The following is a 23,176-nucleotide window of genomic DNA, read 5'->3' on the forward strand; positions in this document are numbered from 1 at the left end:
TAGCAGCGCCTCGTCCAAGTCTCGGTACCCACAGTCCTTGGAGGCTTTCCGCAGGGCGGCCATGTAGTCGCTGAGGGATTCGCCCTCTAGCTGTCTGCGCTCACCAAATTCAAAACGCCGCACGTATTTGGACGGCGTTGGCGCGAAATGGTTTTTAAGCAGGGTTTGCAGAGTTTGCCACGATACCGATTGTACCGGCGTTGGCTCTGCCAGGGCTTCCGCAATGTCGATGACCTCGGGACCGCAGTGGCTCAAGAAATAAGCCCTTTTGCGGTTATCTGGAACTCCTTGCAGTTCGTTGGCTTCTAAGAAGCTTTCGAAACGGGTCATGTACGTTCCCCATTTCTCTCTGGCTGGGTCAAACGGTGCGGGCGGAGTGTAGCTGGCCATCTCCGCGTTTTCTGCCCCGAGTTGCTGGGTTCGGTTCTATCGTGCTTCAGCTCGGTTCTGGTGCTCCTTAGCCTCGAGATCCCACCTTCGTCGCCAGTGTTAAGTTCGGGAAGTAACGAGGCTGGAGACCAGGGTAGTGACAACAGCTCTTTAATATAGGGTGAACCCAGCAGCGTGGCTGGGGAAAAACCTCTCCTTATATACAGTTCAACTGGCGGCTTCAACCAATCAGCAACGTGCTTGTTTCCCGCCCAAATATTTAAAGTTACAAGACATCAATACATAACAGCAACCATTAATATGGAGAAGAGTGAATGTGAAGACAAGTACAGCCCAAGCCACTATCCTTATTTCAGGATTTTTTTTTTATTTTTTTTTGCAAAAGACGCTGTATTTTACATCTGGTATTACAAGTAAAGTATTCCTACTGACTAATATACTGCTCACTAATTATTAAATTAAAGCAGTAATTGATTAAATAGTATGTATGAAGAGAAACCTATGACTTATTACAAATTGTTTAAATACAGCTAGTGGGCCAGCCCTCCAGAGCTGGACAAAAGAGTTGCCTGATCTTCGGACCTTTCGTCGTGAGCTTAAAACATATTTATTCATTCAAGCAGGACTGGCATAAATAGTTGATTTTAAATTGGGGTTTTAATAATATTTTAATAATATTTTAATGTTTTAAATTTTAAATTTTAAACTTTTAAATGTTTTAATTATCGGCCGTATAGTAATAGTTCATTTTAAATTCTTTTAATTGTATATATTCTGTGTTTTTATTCTGGCTGTACACCGCCCTGAGTCCTTCGGGAAAAGGGCGGTATAGAAATTTAATAAAATAAAATAAAATAAATAATAAAATAATAAGAATTACAGTTAATCCTTGATTTATGACCACAATTGAATCCAAATTTTTTGTTGCTATGCGAAACAGTTGTTAAGTGAGTTTTGCCCCATTATATGACCTTTCTTGCTACAGTTGTTAAATGAACCCCCCTACATTGTTAAATTAGTAGCATGGTTGCTAAGTGAATCTGGCTTCCCCATTGACTTTGCTTAGCAGAAAGTCTCAAAAGGTGATCACGTGACCATGGGACACTACAACTGTCATTAAATCAGTTGCTAAGCATCTGAATTTTGATCATGTGACCATGGAGATGCTGCAATGGTTGTAATGTGAAAAATGGTCATAAATAACTTTTTTCAGTGCTGTTGAACGGTCGGTAAACGAACTGTTTTAAGTCGAGGGCTACCTGTATTTGATTACAAGCTTTCCAGAAATGTTCAGTAGCTGATTTTAGAATGGTGGGCTTCCCAATGAATTAAACTGTATCAGGAATGTATTGGTATATTAATCAAATGGAATTCAATGTTTCACAACAATTCAGGATGATTTCATTAATAGATTAATGATTCCTTTAGCAATTATAAGCCACATAGTAGGGTCAATATGACACTGTGTTGAGTAAGTAGATTGTCAGGGTTCCAACGGATAACCTAATTAAATCATGAGCCTTGAGCCAAGCTTCAAAAGAAATCCAGTTATTTATTAGGAGCTTTATGTTGGTGAAGCCAACTCTGACCCCACGTAATTTATGGCGCCAATCATGACCCTGTTTCCCCCCTCCCCCCAGGGCATGTCATCAATCATATTCAGCAATGGAGAGCTCACTCCTCTTTAGTTGCTGTAAGTAACCCTGGGATACAGCTTTGAGAGAGAGAAGTCTGGAATGTGCATCTGTCTATGGCTGCTATGCAATCAGTTTCCCATCCCCCCTTTCCTATGGCAACTCGAGAGCAGACCAGGGATGCTTTGCGAGTTGACATAAATATGAATAACAATTATCAAGAAATTTTTAAAAATGCTAGGACTCAGCAAAATTTCCACCCTCTTCTTAACATAATTTTACTGACCACAATATAAAATAAAATTCACAGTCTGCCATTATCATTTCATATACTGCAGTAAGTAGCAACAATATTCTCTCTTTAGTTTGTCAACACGCAGAAAGAACTTCCACTGGTTAGAGGAACAATCCTCCCTTCCGGATTTCAAAATGTCCATAAACCCTGATTGGAGGTGGGGGGTTTTTACAGTTCAGTTTTCAAAGGTCTGGGCAGTATCTCATTATAGTTGCTCTTCCGTTTTACTTTGTAAGTCAAGGCTTTAAAATACTCCTTTAGAAGTTGTTCCCAGTAACAAGTGATGTCCTCCATTTGCAAGTGGTCCATGATGAACTGGCGACCCCTAGGGACCAAACAATCAAGCAAAGAAGTCAATTGCTTTTCTAATTCAAAACTCAATTTTGAATTCTAATTCGAAAGTCAATACAGTCAATTGCTTTTCTAATTTAAAAGCTTATACATACATCTGGGCTATAAAAAAGAAAGAAGCTTAGCAGTTATTATGCCTATCCAGGAATCTGTAATCGCATGACTTATTCCTAAAAGTTAAACACTTATTTAAAAATCAAAGCCAGATTTATACATATAACTTGAATTGATCTAGCGTTGAAAGTGCCACCTGCTGTAAAGAAAACAGAACAAACCTCTCCCAATTGTGGAAGTAAACATTAAATGATGTATAATTATCGGTATTAAAACTGAGTATCATTTAAAGGTCTTCCTCCTGCAAGACATAAACACATCCTAGCAATTATTTCTAAACGTACATGCAATGCAAATAGGATAAGAGATAAGATAACATTTATTGTCATTTTTTTCAGTGGGCACATATTCTGGCACATATTAAAAATGAAATTGTTGCCTGCTCTCAAAAGTGTACACATATATAACACACACAGATATGGTATATACATACATATATAGGTCTACACCCTAACATATAAATATTAATCACTGTCCATCTTGAATATATAGCAGAGGAAGCTTGAGCGTTCACAAGGTTGATCTTACATGCAACAAAACTGTGGCTGAATCTGGATGTTCTGCTTCAAATACCACGAGGCCTCCCAGAAGGTAACAAGGAAAACAGCTCGTAAAGAGGATATACAGTGTCCCAGACAATCCTGCGAACCCTGCTCAAGCAATGCTCATATACTATATCCTGGATAGAAGTGAACTGCCAATAATCTTTTCTGCCATCCCCACCACTCTCTGCACCGCCTTCCTGTCTGAAGCAGTAATGCAGATAGTCCTCGAGTTAGTTAATTGGAAACAGAAATTCTGTTGCTAAGTGGTGTGGTCATAAAGGGTGACATCAAATGTACACATCACTTAGCTCCCCATTGCCACTGTCAACAGAAATCCTCAGGTTGTTAGGCGAGGATAGTCAAATCCAAGTCATTCTCGGCTTGGTGCACTTTCAGGCCTGAGCCTCCGTTTTCCCAAAGTAAGAGACTGCCTGTCTTTCAACTTCCCCCAACTGCCTATTCCCTACCACCTCTGCCCTTTTTGTAACCCTACACTTTGCCTTACAAGGTGTCAATCATCTCCAGCTTGGCCGATCTGTGCAGCGCAAAGCTAAAACTGCCCCATGAAGTCTCAGCCAGTCCAGCCCTTGTCAACATGCATTCTGAGGTCTCTGTCTTGCGCTCTGCTGACCTAGCTGAACTTCACCATCTTCTTGCTCCTGTTGCTGCTGAAGAGTTCTTGCCCTATACCTTGTGAGGCAGCTGCTGGCTACAGAAGGCCATTTTCCCCTGGTCTCTGGAAGAAATGCATGATGTGGGTCCTGGGAAAGAAAGCCTTGTGCAGCCAGCAACTGCTTTGTGAAAGGGCATGCTTCATCAATAGCAGGAGCAAGAAACCTCTGTGGCTCAGACTGCTAATGCAGTCTGTTATTAACAGCAGCTGCCTGCAATTACTGCAGGTTCAAGCCCCACCAGGCCCAAGGTTGACTCAGCCTTCCATCCTTTATAAGGTAGGTAAAATGAGGACCCAGATTGTTGGGGGCAATAAGTTGACTTTGTATATAAATATACAAATAGGATGAAGACTATTGCTAACATAGTGTAAGCCGCCCTGAGTCTTCGGAGAAGGGCGGGATATAAATGCAAATAAAAAAAAAACAGTGGATGTCAGCTTGGGTGGCAACGACTGTGAAGTACAAGGGGCCAAAAGAATATATAGGGGAGATAGGCTGGTGGGGAATGAAGCGCCCCTGCACATATAAGCGCAAGATGACTACAGAGCACCTGAATTTTGATCATGTGATCGTAAGGGTGCTGCAAAGGCCATAACTTTGGGGCTTGGTCGTAAGTCCCTTTCTTCAGTATCACCATAAAGTTGAGAATAAATTAATATTAAAGCAGGACTATCTGTAGATATTTTTCAATTTTTAAACAAATTACAAAACATAATCTTGGGAAAGTCTTAGGGACTTCATGATCAAATCTATTTTATACCAAGGAATTCTTACAATTAAAGCATAGTAGTAATAAGAGCTTACCTGTCAGAAATTTTTTGAGCAATATCATCATTTTCTCTTACAAATTCCAATAGCTCTCTGAAACATATTTGGATAAAAATAAGAAAATATTAGGGTCTTAAGATTGACTTTAGGCAGAATAAATATGAGCAAGCTCAGCAAGGGAACTCTGTTATGTTTAATTGGTTGGGTTTGGTTTGCTTTTTTTCAACTTGCTAGTTATGTGCTTGTTCATTTGTTGCAGTTTTAATTCAACAGAATTCTAAACCTTCAACATTAAGATACAACGATAAAAATACAATAAAATACAACATAAAAATAATGTAATAAATAAATTAATCAAATAATTGAGTTAGTAAAAAAGAAATTAATAAAAAAATAAATTGTACAGTACAGAAATAAAATAAAGGAGAAAAAGGAAGGAAAACAACTATATAAATATGTGTATTATACGTGTGTATACATGTATATGAGTAAACACACAAGCATATACACACAATTTCAGTGAAAGATGGTATTTCATTACAATCATCCATACATAATCTATATCTATAAACAACTCATTGATAAGTCACAAGTAACATCAGGTCTTCAATCCACTGAGCAATTGGAACCATAAATTTATCATTCCAATTTGAAAGTTGGAGTCATGTAGAATTGGGCAGTTATGAAAACCAACAATCAAGCAACTAAATAAATGTATTAGCAGTAATAAGGCAGCAGAGAATCCAGTTTTGTTGTCTAGCCATAATTTTCAAGGAGTAGGTATTTAATTTAAAAATATGTATAAAAGTATTAAACCTTGTCTTAATTTTTTTTATTATTGTATAGTATAATGAATAATTTTCCCAGAGTACAATAGCAATAGCACTTAGATTTCACAGTGCTTTACTCTCTAAATGGTTTACAGAACCAGCATATTGCCCCCAACAATCTGGGTCCTGATATTACCGACCTCAGAAGGATGGAAGGCTGAGTCAAGGCTGAGTTTATAAGACTCGAACTGCCAAACCTCAGGCAGCTGGCAATCAGCAGAAGTAGCCTGCAGTACTGCATTCTAACCATTGCACCACCACAATCTATTAAGGGTATGTAAAAACATATTTTAATAGCTTTATTCCCAATTGATCTCCACCAAAAATATGATGTACTCATTTATTTCCTATGCAACAAAATAAATCTGAAATATTGCTTTTTTATTAAGCCGTAGTTTTATTAAACATTCTTAAATTAACCTAGATATCAAAAATTATCAAAATTTCATATAGACATTAAGACAATTTCTCATTATTTAAACATGGAAATTGCCAATTCTTTATTCCAATCGGTTTTTAAAATATGCCAGTCAAAATGATTTATCAATAACAAGGTTTATGCAGATTAACTATGGGCTTTTCTGTCTCATAATATTTAGTGATTACTTCTAATAATTTAGATGTGCCTGAAGCTGAAAATGCTAAAGCTCCAAATCAAGATCTCAAAACATTCACCAATGCTGGGAGATATAAAAGATATTGTTTATGATGGCAATTGAGATAGGAATTGATTTATATATTTTATACATACACATATAGAAAATATTTAAAAACTACCCATATGTCTCATAGAATGACTCTGGGTAAATACAAATAGAAACTTAAAAATTATATATAAATATTATAATAAATTAAATTAAAAATAGGAATAAAATAGGCCAATAATAGGCATCCTATACAAGGTCATAATGTGCAATGCCATGGGGCTATGCAGTTTTGTGACTGGTTCTGGCCATCCTGGGTGCTATTGTTAAGCAAGAACTGTGAAGGTGAGGTTGTTAAGCAAGGACCTCACATGACTGCAATTTTTGACTTCCTGCAAGCATCCCCACTAACTTTGCTTGTGGGGAGCTGGCAGGGAACAATAGAAGTTGTGACTGAGGCTTGCTGAAATCTTGGCATTCTGAGCAGGATGCCGAGTGCTCAGATCACAATCACATAATCATGGAGATGTTATGATGTCTGGAACTCCAAGGACCACTTGAAACTACCACTTATTCAGTGTTGTAAATTTAAACGGTTGCTGAACAAGTTGTTTGTTAACCGACACCACCTTTAACTGGAAATCCTTTTTATTGTAACTAAACGTCTATTCTATAAAAATAGATTTCATCTAGTCTCAATCATATAAAAACCAGTTTAATCCAAGCCATGAAATGCATTCTGTATGAATCTACCTTTGAAGGTAACCCATATATTTTAATTCAGTTATCTCTGCCTCATTATTGATGATTTTGTCAAATATGATGCATAACCCTAAACAGTTTTGTATTATTCATATTTTACATAAAAACTATTAATACACACAAATAAGTAAGCCACTGTAGTTTTAACATCTCACCTCACATTAGAAAGATCGGACTGAACAGGGATATAGTGAACCCAGGGTTTCAGTTGTGGATAGAAGAATTCTTGCCAGTCTTCTCCAACATGAAAGACCAAAGAACCACACAGGAAAAGGTGTTTGAAGCGAAAACTGGCTGCAACTCCTCGAAAATTGAAGAGGTATCTTATGTTTTTAAAAAAAAAACCCTGCCTTAGATAAGGCTCTTCTCCAATAATGAGCTTATTTATATTTACAGTACAGAAAGATAAATTTATTTTACTCTTCTACAAAGTGAAAATTTATAGTATAATCTTAATGCTATACGATAAAAATATTCCGTTTAAATATTGCCACATAGAGGCTAAAACTAGAAACGGTAAATCCAAAGTTTAGGAGTCTAAATTGTTGCACCTTCTGCACCCTTCTATCTGCTTTTAATCCTTGTTCCTATTGATACATTAACACACCATAAAGCATATATGTATATTTCAGTTAAAATGTTCACCAAAATCTTAATAACCACAGTAGAACTAAAAGAAATAGAGACTGCATTCTGCCAGTACAATGAAAAGAAACAGTGTTCAAATGAAATAATTCCTAATTTCTATTCTTAGCAATGTTTTGCTCTTTTCAAGAGATGCCAAGTCATTTAAAATACCAGCTTCTCAGTAGCATCATTTTATCATCTAAACATAACTGAAAATTATTGCTGTACAACTCCAGGGGCCTGAGATGACAAACTCCTTTGGTTCTAGGTATCACAGCAACTACAGATAACCTAAGGAGTTTAATCATATCAATTACTTATTAATGCTGAATGGCACACAGGAGATACAGAGATACAGAGAGTCTTAAGAGATTCCTGGAATGCATTCTTTGAATTACAGTAACACAGCTGTAAATCGCGGATGAGGGAAATGCATAGCACTATAATTCAAATACTAAGTAAAATATTTAGAAAAATGAAGTCTGCATAGTACCAATAGCATTTATATGTTCCTAACTTATAAAAAAATTAGGACACAGCTAATTGTCCAGTTTTCACCATGAAGTTCAAGCTAAAGCAAACAATTAAAATAGCACTAGCAGCTAAGGGTTATTAGATAGGAATCCTGGCTTTCAATGCCAATGTAAAAGCTAGGCCATCTGAGTTTAAGGCTAGTGTTGACACATTCACCAATGAATTCTGTGACAATTCCATTGCTTTCACTGAACTGACCTGCATTCAGATATTTACCAAGATTGAATCAAATACTTACTTGAATCTACAATGGTCTACCAGTGGAACTTCTGTTGCAGGTGGTCTCCCAAGAGTATCCTTTAAAAAAAGTTTTTTTTAAAAAAAAAGAATATGTTTCTAATCACCTTCCTAAAAACTATAATGGAAATGTTATATCAAAAGATGCAGTAATACACATTTTCCTAATTTTTTTCAATAGAATATATGATTAAAGTTGTTACTGTAAGCCAGAGAACCTAAGGACTAACTAGCTAAATATTCAGTTCATTAATTTTCTTAGAGTGAAGCCATACACAAGCTTTCTTAGAATGTTCATTGATTTTTTTTCTTCTAAATAAACATTCATTCACACACACAAATGCTGTGTAGTACTTTTATTTCACATATGCAACAAGCTGTGGTTTTCTTTAATCCATTTTCCTGTCTTGCACTGATTAGAACTGCCATATTTAATATAAACTGTTTATTTTATTCAATTTATATGCTAATCCATTTTTGTAGACTCTGAGCAGCTGGTCAGACATGCCCCAAGACTTCTCATCACTTTCCATATAAATAACTGCAGCTGTGAACTGTTATTTTCAATACAGAATATTTCAAAATACAGAAATAATTATAAACCCTTAAGGTTTTTAAACTATGCAGATCTTATATTGACCTAAATGTTAATTCCAATACTGGACATCTTTCTTTTATATGATGAGATCCAATACCAACACATTAATCGAGTACAGTACAAACTTGAGGATAAACTGAGAATTTTACTATAGGTGCCAAAATGCATCTCCAAAAATGGCTTTGGCTTATCTGCAGGTTGGCTTATCCACAAATATAAACAGTAATAATTGTTTAAAGTATCCATATTTGCTAAATATATTCATATATAAGCCCATCCATGACCATGAATCAGCAGATTGATGGATTTTGATTTAAAAATTTGATTAAAAATATAATTAAAATGTGGATTAATGTATCGATGGGCGGCACATTTTTCATGGCATTTTAGTTAAAAAAGGGAGGGTTGTCTTATACGTAGATGGGCATATAGGTGAACGTATACATTATACAATATATGTATACAACAAGGGATGCGGTGGCTCAGTGGCTAAGATGCTGAGCTTGTCGACTGAAAGGTCAGCAGTTCAGTGGTTCGAATCTCTTGTGCCGTGTAACAGGGTGAGTTCCCATTACTTGTCCCAGCTTCTGCCAACCTAGCAGTTCGAAAGCACGCAAAAAATGCAAGTAGGAAAATAGGGACCACCTTTGGTGGGAAAGTAACAGCGTTCCATGCATCTTTTGCATTTAGTCATGCAGGCCACATGACCACGGAGACGTCTTCAGAGAGCATCTCTTTGGCTTCGAAATGGAGATGAGCACCGCCCCCTAGAGTCGGGAACGACTAGCACATATGTGCAAGGGGAACCTTTACCCTATACATTATAGTAGTTCCAAATCAGCTTCAAAGATTAGACAAAAATAGCAGGTGCCAATATATTCAGAACATAGTATTCATTTCTTCCTCACCATCCCCTAGTTTCTGCTATGTGTATCTGTAAAAATACATTTCATAGACTGGAAATTTTGAGGCAAGACCCCCAAAACCTTACTAGATTTAAAGTAATTTTTGTGGGCTAGGAGATGGAAACATGTTACTGAATGAGATAACCTGGCATTACTGGAACCTGAAAAGACTGCTGCCCTATGTTACATTATTTCGAATACGTAATAGGCACTACTATAATTAGACATTAAACTCTATGACTATGAAATAAGCATGCACAGTAGAACATACTAGGAAAACAAGTTCTTGTTTGAACAAATCAGGCAGATACGGTAATTATTGTTATTTAATTTACCCCCTATGGTGCCAAATCAGGCATTCTGATGTTGGAAAAAGAGACTAAAGTTCAATCAGCAAGAGATTAAAAAAAGATGTGAAATAATCTATTTCATATGACATCATTCGCGCAAACATATGCCTAGACTGTATGAATATACTATGCTCATAGCAAACTCTTACAACAATGTATACCCCTTGTCATATTCACAATAAAGGCTTATTTTAAAACTTCTTTACAAAATTTCCTTTAAGGGTTACTTCTTGCAAGTATGATTTGAAATCAGTCCACAAGCAATTCAAACACATTGGACATGTGTATGCTGGACTGATAAAATCCAGGATGGTATTTGGGCTATCATGATGTAGGTGTATTGCTAACATCAGGGTTTCAGATATTTTCAGGGTCATTCCCACATACCATCATATCAAGCCCTGTGTTCCATAATAGCAATAGCTCTTATATACCAGTATATAAGTCTATAACTTATATACCACTTCACAAGGCTTTATAGTCCTCTCTAAGTGGTTTATAGAATCAGTATCTTGCTCCCAACAATCTGGGAGGATCGAGGATTTTATTGACCTCGGAAGGTTGGAAGGCTGAGTCAATCTTGACCCACTCAGAATCCTGGAGTGAGCAATGAGTTTGCCTGCAGTACTGCATTCTAACCACTGTGCCACCGCAACTCTTACAATCACAAGACTTGCTCAGCTTAATCAATTTTACAGTGGCTGCTGGAATAATCAGATTGGAAGAAGTGATACAATTTATTGATTTACTTATTTATTTACTGAAGCTTATATACTACCCTAATCAAAAAGGACTCTGAGCAGCTTACATTCCCCCTTTCTTTGGGAAAAACGTATAATACAAACAAAGAAACAACTGACAGCAGAACAAAAAAATCATTAAAAACATGTACCCTACTATACATGTATCAAGAACATAATGATGTATTTAAAGGAGCTTTCACATTTAAATATAAAATCAGTTGTATATTAAAATAAGTCATACAGGTCCAGTGGAAATTCCACCAGTTTGATAGTAAAGGGATCGAATACAGTAAAATAATAGCTAGTTTTCAAACTGTCAAAAATATATTCATTCCTTTGAAATAGAAAAACTTGAAATATACTAATGATCATCAATATTTGAAACTTCATCTGACTTCATAATGTATTATTTTATTGTTCCTTACAAGAGAAAGAAAATAATAATAATAATAGCATTAATACTAATAGTAGTAACAACATTTGAATAGTATTCAATGGTATTTACTTTTTCAGATTTCCAAGCTTGGTTCTTAGTGTACTCTGCATCAACAAGATCTGGATTCCCTCGAGAAAGAAGAATGAGGGGATCCCGTTCTGCACTTGTCCTACCACAGAAATCACATAGAACTGTTAAATTGGCATTTTTCCAATTTCACACTTTTCAAATAAATTGGTCAATAAATTATATCATTCTATAGTGAGCAAGTGAAAATTATAACTACCATGCACTGGTTTTCTGGGATTCTGCTTGGAGAGATCAGAATGTCAAAAACCTTTTATTTGACTACTATAATGTTTCTCACTATTAGTTGGCTTACACTTACTCTTGGCATGGTATTATGTAGTAAAAGCATTCCTGAACATAGCAGTAGCAAAAGCACTGGTGCCAAGAAAATAACAGAAGTAAATCCACGTATTTCCCAGGAGTTGATATCAACTCAAGAAAACATTACATTTAAATACATATACTTAAATTGGACCAATTTAATTTCTCTGAGCAGCACAGTATAATAGAATAATTATTAACAAGATTAGGACTATCAAAGTACTTGAAAGGGAAAAAAATGCTCACCTGGATCCTCGAAAATAGGCTTTGGAAATTTTCTTCTTCCAGGGCCATTTTTCTGCTGAGCTAAGAATATTTTGATAAATACATCATATTAAAATACTGACATTAATAGTACTCAATTAAAAATGGTATGCTTGTTCATTTACTTGATTCTCTTGATCTAGTTTCAGGACTTCTGTGGTGAACAAATCCTACTTTACTAGGATTTATTTATGCAGAAATATTGAAAATATTAAAAAGGGCTCACAAATGTTTAAGCACCACTGTACTTCTGATATTGTGTTTCTGTTTACTCGCAGCTCATTGGGTGGAGAATGTTGCTGCATTCAGTCCCAGAATCCAATTTCTAACAGCATCTACCAAGGAAATGTCATCTACCAAATCAAAACAGACCTTCATTTTAAAATCTCTGCATGTGAATTTCCTACTGACTTTCTAAAGTTAGCTTTTTTTCTCCCCATGTGCTACCTTCAGCATGGATGTTTTTCAATCTGAAGCACAATGATATCATCTTAGATGAACTTGAGCAACATGCATTTCTTTGGAATTATACAGCCTATAACTAAATGCCTGCAGCTTTCATTTAACAAAGTATAAGTTATTGCTGAATGAAAACTCTTCAGAATGAGGAACTGGTGCACAGGGCCCTATTACAATGCAAATTTGGTTTCTCTTGTTGTTGTTTTTAAAAATACAACAAAACTATTCTCTCCTCAGATTACCTTTGTAGCTTTTCTCTCATTAGATCCCAACGCCCAAGGCCTGTAGGATATATTGGCCAAACAGCTGGTCCCCCTTCCCAAAATGTCCAGGCAGGGTACATAATATCATAGTATTCTGTAGTCTTTGAGAGAAAAAGAAGAGCAAAGCATGTTAGTTATACCAAAATGTTTCATTCATACAGGAGATTCAATGAAATATGGTATTAGCTCTCTGTTCACTCACCTTGCTAAAAGATAAAACAGGCACTCTTGGTTTCATAAATTTGGGCACCTGAGGGTAGTCCCGCACATTGATGACCATCTCCATATCAGGAAGGTTCTGAATAATTTCCAGGATGAAGTGCTCAACCCCACTACATCTGTAGGCAATTAAATATCAAAAGGGTATCTATGAGTAGAATACACTGGCTATGTTCACCAATCATACTAAACCATGGATTATTTCAATTAGTTTTTTTTTTTAAAAAAAGACAAAGTCAACCTCAACCTGACCAAAGCAAGCAAAGGAGTTCACTTGGACAGGTTTTTTTTTCCTTTCCTTTTTAAAATGTTCTTGCTGAAAGAAGTTTGGACAGAGGATCAAAACAAGCCCAGAATAAGCCAGGAAGGCCACAGTCCAGAGCAAGAATGTAACATGAGTAAATTTCTCAGACAAGTCTCTCTCCAGGTCACACAAGGATAAAGGGGGCCGGGGGAGGGGGAAATCACAGACTAACATCAGTCTACCCTGTTTCCCCCAAAATAAGACATCGCCTGATAATAATTGGGCTTTTGAGCACATGGAAATAAGGCCAAGCGCTTATTTCAGGATTCAAAAAAATATAAGACAGGATCTTATTTTCGGGGAAACACGGTATTATTATTATAGCTTTACAATAAAGATAGTACTGACCTATAAGGCATCAGTTTCTTAGTCTGATCTACCTTGAGGGACTGACACTACAACAAAGTAGAGTTCCAGTCTTTCTGGTGGTGCTGTCTCCTGATTTGGTCTACCTCCAAGAGTTGACAAGAGGTAAACAAATGGTGCCCAATTCATTCATGCTGCTTTTATGTCATTTTTATTACAGTTAATTAATGAATCTAAGCAAATTAGATTACATTTTTATTTTATTGTCGTTGAACAGTTGTTAATAGTTGAGTAAACATTTACTCAATAGCATACATCCACAATGCTTGGGGGGGAAAAGAAAAAAAATCAAAAGGATAAATTTACCACATTTACTTAAAATGTATATAATTAAAAAGACCTTTTTTAAAAAAACATTCTCTTCAGAATTTGGAATTGTTCCCATGTATACAGTGCACATACTAGTCTAATCAGTGTCAAATACTAGTAATACAACTTTTTCCACTGAAGCTCTTGTATTAAAGCTAAAGTGAATCTACCTGATTTCTATGCCTCTCATTTCTTTTTCTTTAGAGCTTTACTAAAATCACTCTTTCATCACTTCCTTTAAAGCTAAAGTATATATTTCTTAATTGTAATAATAGCATATACATTTTTGGCATTTCCCCCTTTGGTTGTTCTAAATAGTTATTTCTTGTATTTTCAAAAGTGCTAGAATGGTGAATTACTAAAATTCTAATCTTCTTATTAGAAAATAATGGTTAAAATTTGTTACCAGAAAAATAGCTGATTGTTGCTATATTTGTTCTTTATTGAGAGGCTCCATGTTATTATAAAAATATTTATTCTTTAAAGATTACTTCTCAGAAGTTTTTTTTTGTAACATATTAATCATACCACTATTCATCTAACAATGGGGGGCCACAACCTGGTACTGGGTGGAGGTTTGTTGGGAACAGGGCCCATTCGTGCAAAGCTCCATTTATGTAAATGGTGGCCACAGGCCCACCCACCCACGCCGCTGTCTACAGAACTGGAAAGGTTGGGGACCACTGATCTAAAAGACATAACACTTGCAGTCCTAAATAATAATTCAGAGTTCAGATTTTAACGTTTTGTTAAATATCAGAAGAAGTACAGGCCTCCTATCCTATGGTAGGATGTTCCATAAGAGGCAAAATGGGTCATCAAAAGTAAGATGAAGCCAAAGTGGTTAAAAGAAAATGTTAAAATGGGCTGAATGACAAGATTGAGACTGGATAAAAATTACAACATTCCAGTAACAGGAATAGGATGGAAGCATTGCAGAGATCAGAACCTGGGCTAAGCAGGAAAAAACAACAGGGAAGCACCATATCATTAACTGATAGTATAAAGAGTGCTTTTTGTTTTACTCCCATCATAAAGCACATAAAATAAAGCCACAGGCCTCTGCCTGACAATCCAGCAACTGTAAGTAATAATACTTTACAATTATCCTTTTCCCTCAGAGGTATTTATTCCTGATTTCTTTTAGCTTTTAACCCGGTATCATCTTCTTGCACAACTAAAGTGCAGTGTCAATATTGATTTCTCACAAAAGCAAATCCAATTCCTACGTTTCAAGCAAGGCAATACAAAATTGGTTAGTTCCCTTACATTAGAGTTCAGCCCTTTCAAACACTTTCTGCTCAATGACTCATAAATTAATGGGGCAGGGGGATTTTCCTGTGTCGCTCTCGTTCTCTTTTTGAGTATGTGATTGACAGATTTCATATCTCACCTTGCAGGGAACATGCAATCATGCTCCCGGTACAACTTCTTTTCAATGATCTGATAGTGTGTCCCAAGCTTTTGACTGATTGCTTCTGACAGCAACTTCTCAGAGATTCCATCTTGAAAAGGAGCCAAGTCTTGTTCCCTAACTCTAAAGTGAAAGAGATTGTTAAATATTGTTAAACATACTAACGGTTAATTTAATAACAGTTAACAAAAGATTAGGACTACAGTTTTGCTTAGGGAAGATTCGGGACAGATTTGGAATCAGCTCCACTAATGGGCAAGGTGAAGCAGCAAATGAGGCAGAGAAGGTTCAGTGGTACCTCCAGCTACCTCCGGTTATCACTCCAACTACTTCCATTCCCCAGAGCCTTTATCTCAGTGGCTGTGTCCATACTGTTCGTCTGCTGAATATAGTTCTTTTACTTTGTCATGGATGGTTCTGTTGGGAACAATCCAACTGGATGAGGATGCTGAGGGGCAGGCCGGCCATGCCATGTATTTTCATGAGTTGTAAAATATTGAATCTTTTTAGGATGATCGGTAATCAAGCTGCACTTATGTATGACATGAGCTTCAATTAAATGCTAGTATAAATCAAGAGATTTAGGTTAAACAAACAACATACAGAGCAGTATGTCATCTTGTCTCCATGATAAACCATCCGTTTCTGCTGGAAAATTATTTTCTTAAATTTTAGTTTTTATGACTGGTGGCCCCTTCTTTAGTAGCAAATACTTCAACCAATTTTTTTCTTGCACCTGTTCATTATTCTTACACATTAGCCTGGCACTACTTTAGCCCATTCCTATTCATGAAACTGCTTTAACTGACTAATATTTGAGGAAGACATTCTATAGTTGCATATTTCAGATCATGCCAAAATATCTTAACTGGATTAAGGACTGGTGTCTGCTCCAAAATTTCTTCTACTTCAGCCTTTATATTGTAGATTTAGTAACCAAGATAAACATGATATAAAGAAGCTTTCAATGATTCTTTGATTTTGGTTAATATTAAATGAACCAGAGAAATATTGCTAGTTTAATAAAATCCTGGCTTAGCACAATTAAGCACTTTTCATCCTATATGAGCAGTGGCTGGGACCCATTGATCCCTTGAGGCCCACTTAAATTGATTTATTTTACTGCTGTTCTATTTCGCTCTCTTTTTATTCATTCTAAAATGTTTGTGTACTGACCTATTTTTAAAAAAATGTTTCCATTTTTTCCATTATGAAACTGTATTGAATTCTCTTTTACAGCAAAATGCTGTAAATAATATGTACAGCTGATGTTTTTAAATATGTTTTTATGCTTTTTAGAGAACCTCTTTGGGATAGCTTATAGAAAATGGTTTAAAACTGAAGCAACTGTGCAGTACAATTTTAAAATAACTTACCAAGGTGTAATTAATAAAGGTATAATTACCTTTAAGGAAAGGGTATTCAAAATGAGGATGATAGCTTATTATAAGAAAGTGCAATTTTATTTTATCTAAGTGAGTTTTAAAATAAATTTAAAAATTGCAATAAATACAAAGAAAATATTTATTTTATTCTGTTATTATTGAATATACACCTCAATCTTCTGTTTATTCTAATATTCAAAGTAACTTTAACCAATAAAAATATAAAATATAACAAAATTAATACAATTAAAATAAAAGTTAAATCAGTAATAAACAATTAAAAGCTTGGAAAAGAAATGATTATTGTCAGTATATAAGGGTTCATGAATTAGAATAGACATGGTAACAGATCAGACAATAGGGACTGTTTAGTGACCCAGACGGCTGGGAGCCTAGGTGTGGCTTTGGTTCACTGATCTGTATAGATATATGAGTGCTTCTGCAATTCTATAGCCTCTGTATTATATAGCTTCTGTGATTATTGATTCTGTACTTCTGGATTCTGAATTCTGGTTCTGGCTTCTGCTGTATGGTATTGTATACAAAGAAGTTCCTTATATAAATCCTGCTGAATTGTTTACTTGTGTGCTGGTTAAGAGTGCTGCAAACTCTAACAGAGTTTACAGCACTCTTAACCAGCACACAAGTAAACAATTATCTTAAATACTAGACATATCTAGATACTATCTAGATATATCTAGATAGTATCTAGACATATCTAGATACTAGATACTATGTCTAGTATCTTAAATACTAGACATATCTGGGGCCTGGGGAAGCCCTTGGGGTCTATTGTTTCAAGAGTATATTTTACTTGTTTACAATCACATATATTAATAAACTCCAAAAAGTGTTAGGATCTTGACCCTCTTGACCCTAGCAAGGGGAGATATGATTATTTCAGGGTTGCACAACTATGGTAAAGGTAAAGGTTCCTCTCGCATATATGTGCTAGTCATTCCCAACTCTAGGGGGTGGTGCTAATCCCCGTTTCAAAGTTGAAGAACCAGCGCTGTCCGAAGACATCTCCATGGTCATGTGGCCAGCATGACAAAATGCCAAAGGCACACGGACTGTTGTTACCTTCCCACCAAAGGTGTTCCCTATTTTTCTACTTGCATTTTTACGTGCTTTCGAACTGCTAGGTTGGCAGAAGCTGGGACAAGTAACAGGAGCTCACCCCTTTACACGGTACTAGAGATTCAAACAGCTGAACTGCCGACTTTTCTATCGACAAGCTCAGCATCTTATCCACTGAGCCACGGCATCCCCTAGCACAACTATGGTAAGGTTCTGCAAATATGGTTTTTGAAGATGGTTTCTTGAAAGAATGATTATGTTGCAGAAATAGTAGCAAAGTTGATTAGGGGACTGGAGGCTAAAACATGTAAACTAAAACAGTTGCTGGAATTGGGTATGTCTAATTTAATGAAAAGGACTGTGGTGACATGATAGCAGTATTTCAATATCTAAAGGATTGCCACAAAGAAGAATGAGTCAACCTATTTTCTAAAGCACCTGAAGGCAGGACAAGAAGCAATGGGTGGAAACTAATCAAGGAGAGAAGCTACCTAGAACTAAGAGGAAATTTCCTGACAGATCAATTAATCAGTGGAACAACTTGCCTCCAGAAGTTGTGAATGCTCTGACACTGAAAGTTTTAAAGAAGAGATTGGACAACCATTTGTCTGAAATGATGTAGGGTTTCCTGTCTGAGTAGGGGGATGGACTAGAAGACCTCCAAGGTCCCTTCCAACTCTTTTATCCTGTTGATTATTCTGATTTAACTAAGGTTAACTAAGGGCAAATGCCTCTGAACTCTTTCTCTCAACTACACAGGGAAAAGGGAAACTAAATCTTAAATACTAAACCATGATTTAAGGTTGACAAAACCATAATTGTCTGTTTACATCATAATTGCTGGATTCGCACAAAATTCTAAGTGACTCATGATACAGTTAGCATGGTGCATAAAACCATGCTATAAATGAAAGGAGTGGAAGTCAAACTGCACTGATATTCCACCAAGATATGGTTTAACTAAAGTTTACTTAACTCTGAGCAAGCTTTGTATAAGATGCTAAACCAAAAATCAATTATGACACAACAACATATGAAAACTCTGAATTCATGTAATTTACAGAATTACAAAGTAGCCAGGCCATTTTAACTGTGTTAAAAAATATACATTTTATACAAACCCAGCCAGTTCTGATAGTTCCATGCAAACTCAGAAGATTCAGCTGATTTGATAAATAACAAGTGAAATTCTTAATGAGTAAACCTGCAATCAGAACACAAATCATGGATGGAACCATCAGATATTTTTGTTTTCTTACCTTTGATAGCACTCACAGTTATCTTTCACACATGGGCTGTAGTTCTTCTCTGCCTCATCAATTTGAACAAGGAATTTTTTCCAGTGTGCATCTAAAATTTAAACAGAAACAGTTTTGCAAATTTAATTATTTCCACATTGATGCAGGTAGTGCAAGGTTTCCATATACAGTATGTTCTGTGAATACTGTGCCTGCAACATGAATGGAATTGGATTTAGTGTTTTATGATTAAATTATTTATCTTTTCCTCTAATACTTGTTCCAAAAATATGAAAACATTCAAACCCGGTCCCATGTTTAAAATCTTTTCCCCTAAATTATACAATTAAATAACTGCAGGAAAAATATATTACAAACTTCTTGTTAAATACATCAGGTAAGTTTATTAAAACGTTTGTCTTGTAATATTTTTACTTAGAAATGTATCATTCTATCTTTTTAATTTACTTTGAATCTTTAGCACGTTGAATTTTTGCTCTTTTTTCCTTGAATAATGTATTTTTTTTCACATAAAGTGCTCTGAGTTCTGAAAAACATGAGTTAAATTAATACGTAAATTAACAGTGGTACATTAATTGGATTTGAAAGAAAAAAGGGACTTGCAAACTAGAGACAGATTAAAGTTATAAAATTTGCCTCTAATTTATGGTTTAATTCATCTGAATGAATGATAATTTATTTTCACAGTATAGTTTTGATCAAGCAGGTCAATGTATGGCATAAAGAGATGAGATGTAGGAGTACCGGTAACTCACTGATAAGCCAATTTATTTTTTAAGTTCCTCATTTACTCAGTGACCATGCCAAGCCACAAATTCCTTTCTGGTATCATCTACATTTAAGCCCACAGTAAGATGTGGTTTTAAATTCACAAGCATTTAATCTTGTGAGTAAAACTATGTGGTGACATTTTTATAATGCTGCATTACATTATTCTACAGTCTTCCGACACATGGGACTATATAGTCCAGAGTCACCAGCTGAAACCAATAGTTGCCATATATTAAAGGCAACAATTGAGCAGAAATGGCTTCAGTTCCATTCTCCAATATCCAAAGGGGATTAAAATATACTCCAGCAATACTTCTTAAATTATTGCTTAAACAAGTTTATAGATGCAATTTTACCTGGATAAACTTTTCTTTTTCATTAATTATTTAATATGCAGAAAATCCCCACCTGATTCGGAAAAGTTGCTTCAGCGGTAAAGAACAAACACAGGAAAAGATGCGGCTACTCAAAACGGATAGAGACATGCTATGTCAAAACATTTTTGGGGGGGGGGGGTAACTGTCCTAATAAATTACAAAAGCAAATGCTATCACATCGTTTTTTATGGTTAAGTTTTCTCCGTCTTGTTTTCTAATATACAAAAAAGGAATGCTTCCAGATGAGTGAAACTCCTAGAATTCGTCGTGATGCCAAAGATTTCTCATAAACTGTAGGCTACCCAGTCGTAGAAAAATCTTAATTTAGTGTTTTAATTCGGTAAATTTATTTTTCATTATTTGCAAAACAGCATAATATTGAAAAGAGTTAAAGCGTATTAGGAAACAAGTTCCAAGTAAATGTTCAAAACTCTGGCAAACAAGAAAAAAAGGAAACTTATAAAGGAATACAATATGATATTGGCCTCTGAGCAACGAATGACTCCAGAAAGTCAAGAGTGAGAAGTTGCAGAAAGAATTCCTGGATCCCATAGATTAGCACGCTGCAAAAAAAAATTGGATCGAGATACGTTTCGGTTCCATTTTGCTTCCGATCAGTGAAAAATTATCCTAATAACACTCACCTGCTGAGCTACTTCCCCAGCACACAGTAAACAGAAACAGAATACAAACGTGTGAAACCCCAAGAGACAATCGCAGACGCCGCATTACGCCGAACACCCAGCTACAACTTTAACGCATGCGCCCGCACATACACCAGAATTTCACTGGAACGATTCATTGAAAAAAGGAAACACTGGTTGTGCTAGCCCCGCCTTCATCGATAGCAGTTTACACGCAAGCTCAGAAGTAGTGTCCCGCCGCCGCCGCGATGGTTTATGGGGTTTGTAGTTTATTAACAGAAAAACCGTTTTGTATTGTGCACCTTCGCGTATTGACAACAGAGCCATGTTAATGCCACATTCTAATATATAAAGATGTAAATTACTGACATTGACAGATTACTGATAGTGGCTTTATTTCAAACAGACCCGATGCTCTCGCCAAACACAAAAACCTGTTGATATCTAGGCAATCTTTGCTGGGAGATCAGCCCTTTGGGCTCAAGTGATTCCTTACTCGAACTCTGAATGCTCAAGTCCGATGTAGGCAGCAACCGAGGGAGGAGTTAATACACAGTTGCATTGCAACTGCCTGTTAGAAAATGGCTCCGGCCCACTGACGCCACTTATTGTCTCCTTAACACCCGAGCTTCTCAAATCTTCAATGAGCTCCGAATCTTCACGGGGCGAAGTTGCTGGTGGATCTCATGCGCTAGAAGCACAGACACGGCCAACTGCGGGAAAAGATACCTCTGGGAGATCCAGAGGACCTCGGCTACTTATCGTTAATGGCAGGAGTGAACTTGTACTTTGTATTGGAGGATGTGTATGGAAACCTAATTCAGTGTTGTTTACCGCTGTCCGGAGCCTAAAAAATGTGCAGGGTCACATCCATAGCGAATATGTATTAAACAGAAGTTTTGCTGCACAGTCTACTTTAGACTACCTGCAGGGTTAGCTGATCTACAGGGTATTAGATGAACTCGAAAAATGAGGGTTAAAAAAAACAAAACACGATTCTGTTAATCGTGGGTAAGCTGTCCTGCAAATATAGCACTTCAGGTTGCCCAAGTTTTCTTGTGCGGTTAAGACAATGCGGTTTGTATTTAGACTGGAGGAAGTATGGGTTAGTGGGAACAAAACAATACTAAAACAATCAGGAATCCTTTTTCATAGGATTTGTAAATTTGTAGTTATGTTGGATGTTGCATTAAACAATGCAAGGGAAATCTCTGAAGCATGGTAATTGTTATTATAATAAAATAGAGAGGAAAATTGGCAGCATTGTTTAAAGCAAGTGATCTCCCAATGACCCAAAACCTTGATTTGAGGAAAAATAGCACATACTTAATCTCTGCTATTCTGCTCAAATTGATTGCCAGATGAAAGTCTCTTAACAGGCTAAAGCTTGTATTAGTTGATGAGAAATGTATTCTGTTATGTAATGGAATAGAAGAAAAGGAAATGCCATAAGATATGCCTCTGTTTTATTTTTCTGAGAAGATTTTAAAATGATATCTATAGTAGATGCACATTCATCAGTTACAATCAGCATTTCAAAAGGGAAGAGTGTCTTTACTGTGACTTCATATGTACTGCAGCTGTTTTTTTTGGGAGGGGGGAACTGCTTTCCCATAAAGATAAAAGAATGCAATTACCTAAGTAAGAAGCTGTTTCAGAAGTAATGCAAGAACACAATATAGAAGTGTTCCAAACCTTCAGGAATTTTGAAATGGGTCAGATGTGAATCCTGTGCAAACAGATACAGTCATGGCCGAAATTGTTGGCACCCCAGAAATTTTTCCAGAAAATCAAGTATTTCTCACAGAAAAGTATTGCATTAACACATGTTTTGCTATACACATGTTTATTCCCTTTGTGTGTATTGGAACAAAACAAAAAAAGGCAGGAAAAAAAGCAAATTGGACATAATGTCACACAAAACTCCAAAAATGGGCTGGACAAAATTATTGGCAGCCTTAACTTAATATTTGGTTGCACACCCTTTGGAAAAAAATAACTGAAATCAGTCGCTTCCTATAACCATCAATAAGCTTCTTACACTTCTCACCCGGAATTTTGGACCATTCTTCCTTTGCAAACTGCTCCAGGTCTCTCTTATTGGAAGGGTGCCTTTTCCCAACAGCAATTTTAAGATCTCTCCACAGGTGTTCAATGGGATTTAGATCTGGACTCATTGCTGGCACTTCAGAACTCTTCAGCGCTTTGTTGCCATCCATTTCTGGGTGCTTTTTG

At 36.2% G+C, this 23,176-nt stretch overlaps 1 protein-coding gene across 2 annotated transcripts; it reads right to left on the reverse strand.

Moving 5' to 3' along the window:
• Positions 1–578: 578 nt before the first annotated feature.
• On the reverse strand, positions 579–21,122 carry POGLUT1 (protein O-glucosyltransferase 1). 2 transcript variants are annotated; one of them, XM_058186924.1, is made up of 11 exons: positions 20,942–21,122; positions 19,150–19,240; positions 15,405–15,548; positions 13,016–13,151; positions 12,793–12,914; positions 12,074–12,133; positions 11,507–11,606; positions 8,407–8,465; positions 7,163–7,330; positions 4,808–4,864; positions 581–2,644 (listed from the first exon to the last, which is right to left on the reverse strand). In XM_058186924.1, the coding sequence occupies exons 1-11, from the start codon at positions 21,024–21,026 to the stop codon at positions 2,488–2,490; spliced, it is 1,179 nt and encodes a 392-aa protein (XP_058042907.1). In that variant the 5' UTR covers positions 21,027–21,122; the 3' UTR covers positions 581–2,487. The 2 variants fall into 2 exon arrangements, with proteins under 2 accessions (XP_058042908.1, XP_058042907.1); XM_058186925.1 differs by lacking the exon at positions 7,163–7,330 and having other exon boundaries at positions 579–2,644.
• Between the last annotated feature and the right edge of the window lie 2,054 nt (positions 21,123–23,176).

The sequence above is a fragment of the Ahaetulla prasina genome, chromosome 5 (genome assembly GCF_028640845.1).
Source record: "Ahaetulla prasina isolate Xishuangbanna chromosome 5, ASM2864084v1, whole genome shotgun sequence".
Lineage (NCBI taxonomy): Eukaryota > Metazoa > Chordata > Lepidosauria > Squamata > Colubridae > Ahaetulla > Ahaetulla prasina.

Coding starts and splice junctions, on each gene's coding strand:
- POGLUT1 (XM_058186924.1), bottom strand. CDS start 21,026: ATGCGGCGTCTGCGATTGTCTCTTGGGGTTTCACACGTTTGTATTCTG. Junction 19,241..20,941: donor CTGGGGAAGTAGCTCAGCAG/GTGAGTGTTATT, acceptor TTTAAATTTTAG/ATGCACACTGGAAAAAATTC. Junction 13,152..15,404: donor GATTGCATGTTCCCTGCAAG/GTGAGATATGAA, acceptor AATTGCCTACAG/ATGTAGTGGGGTTGAGCACT.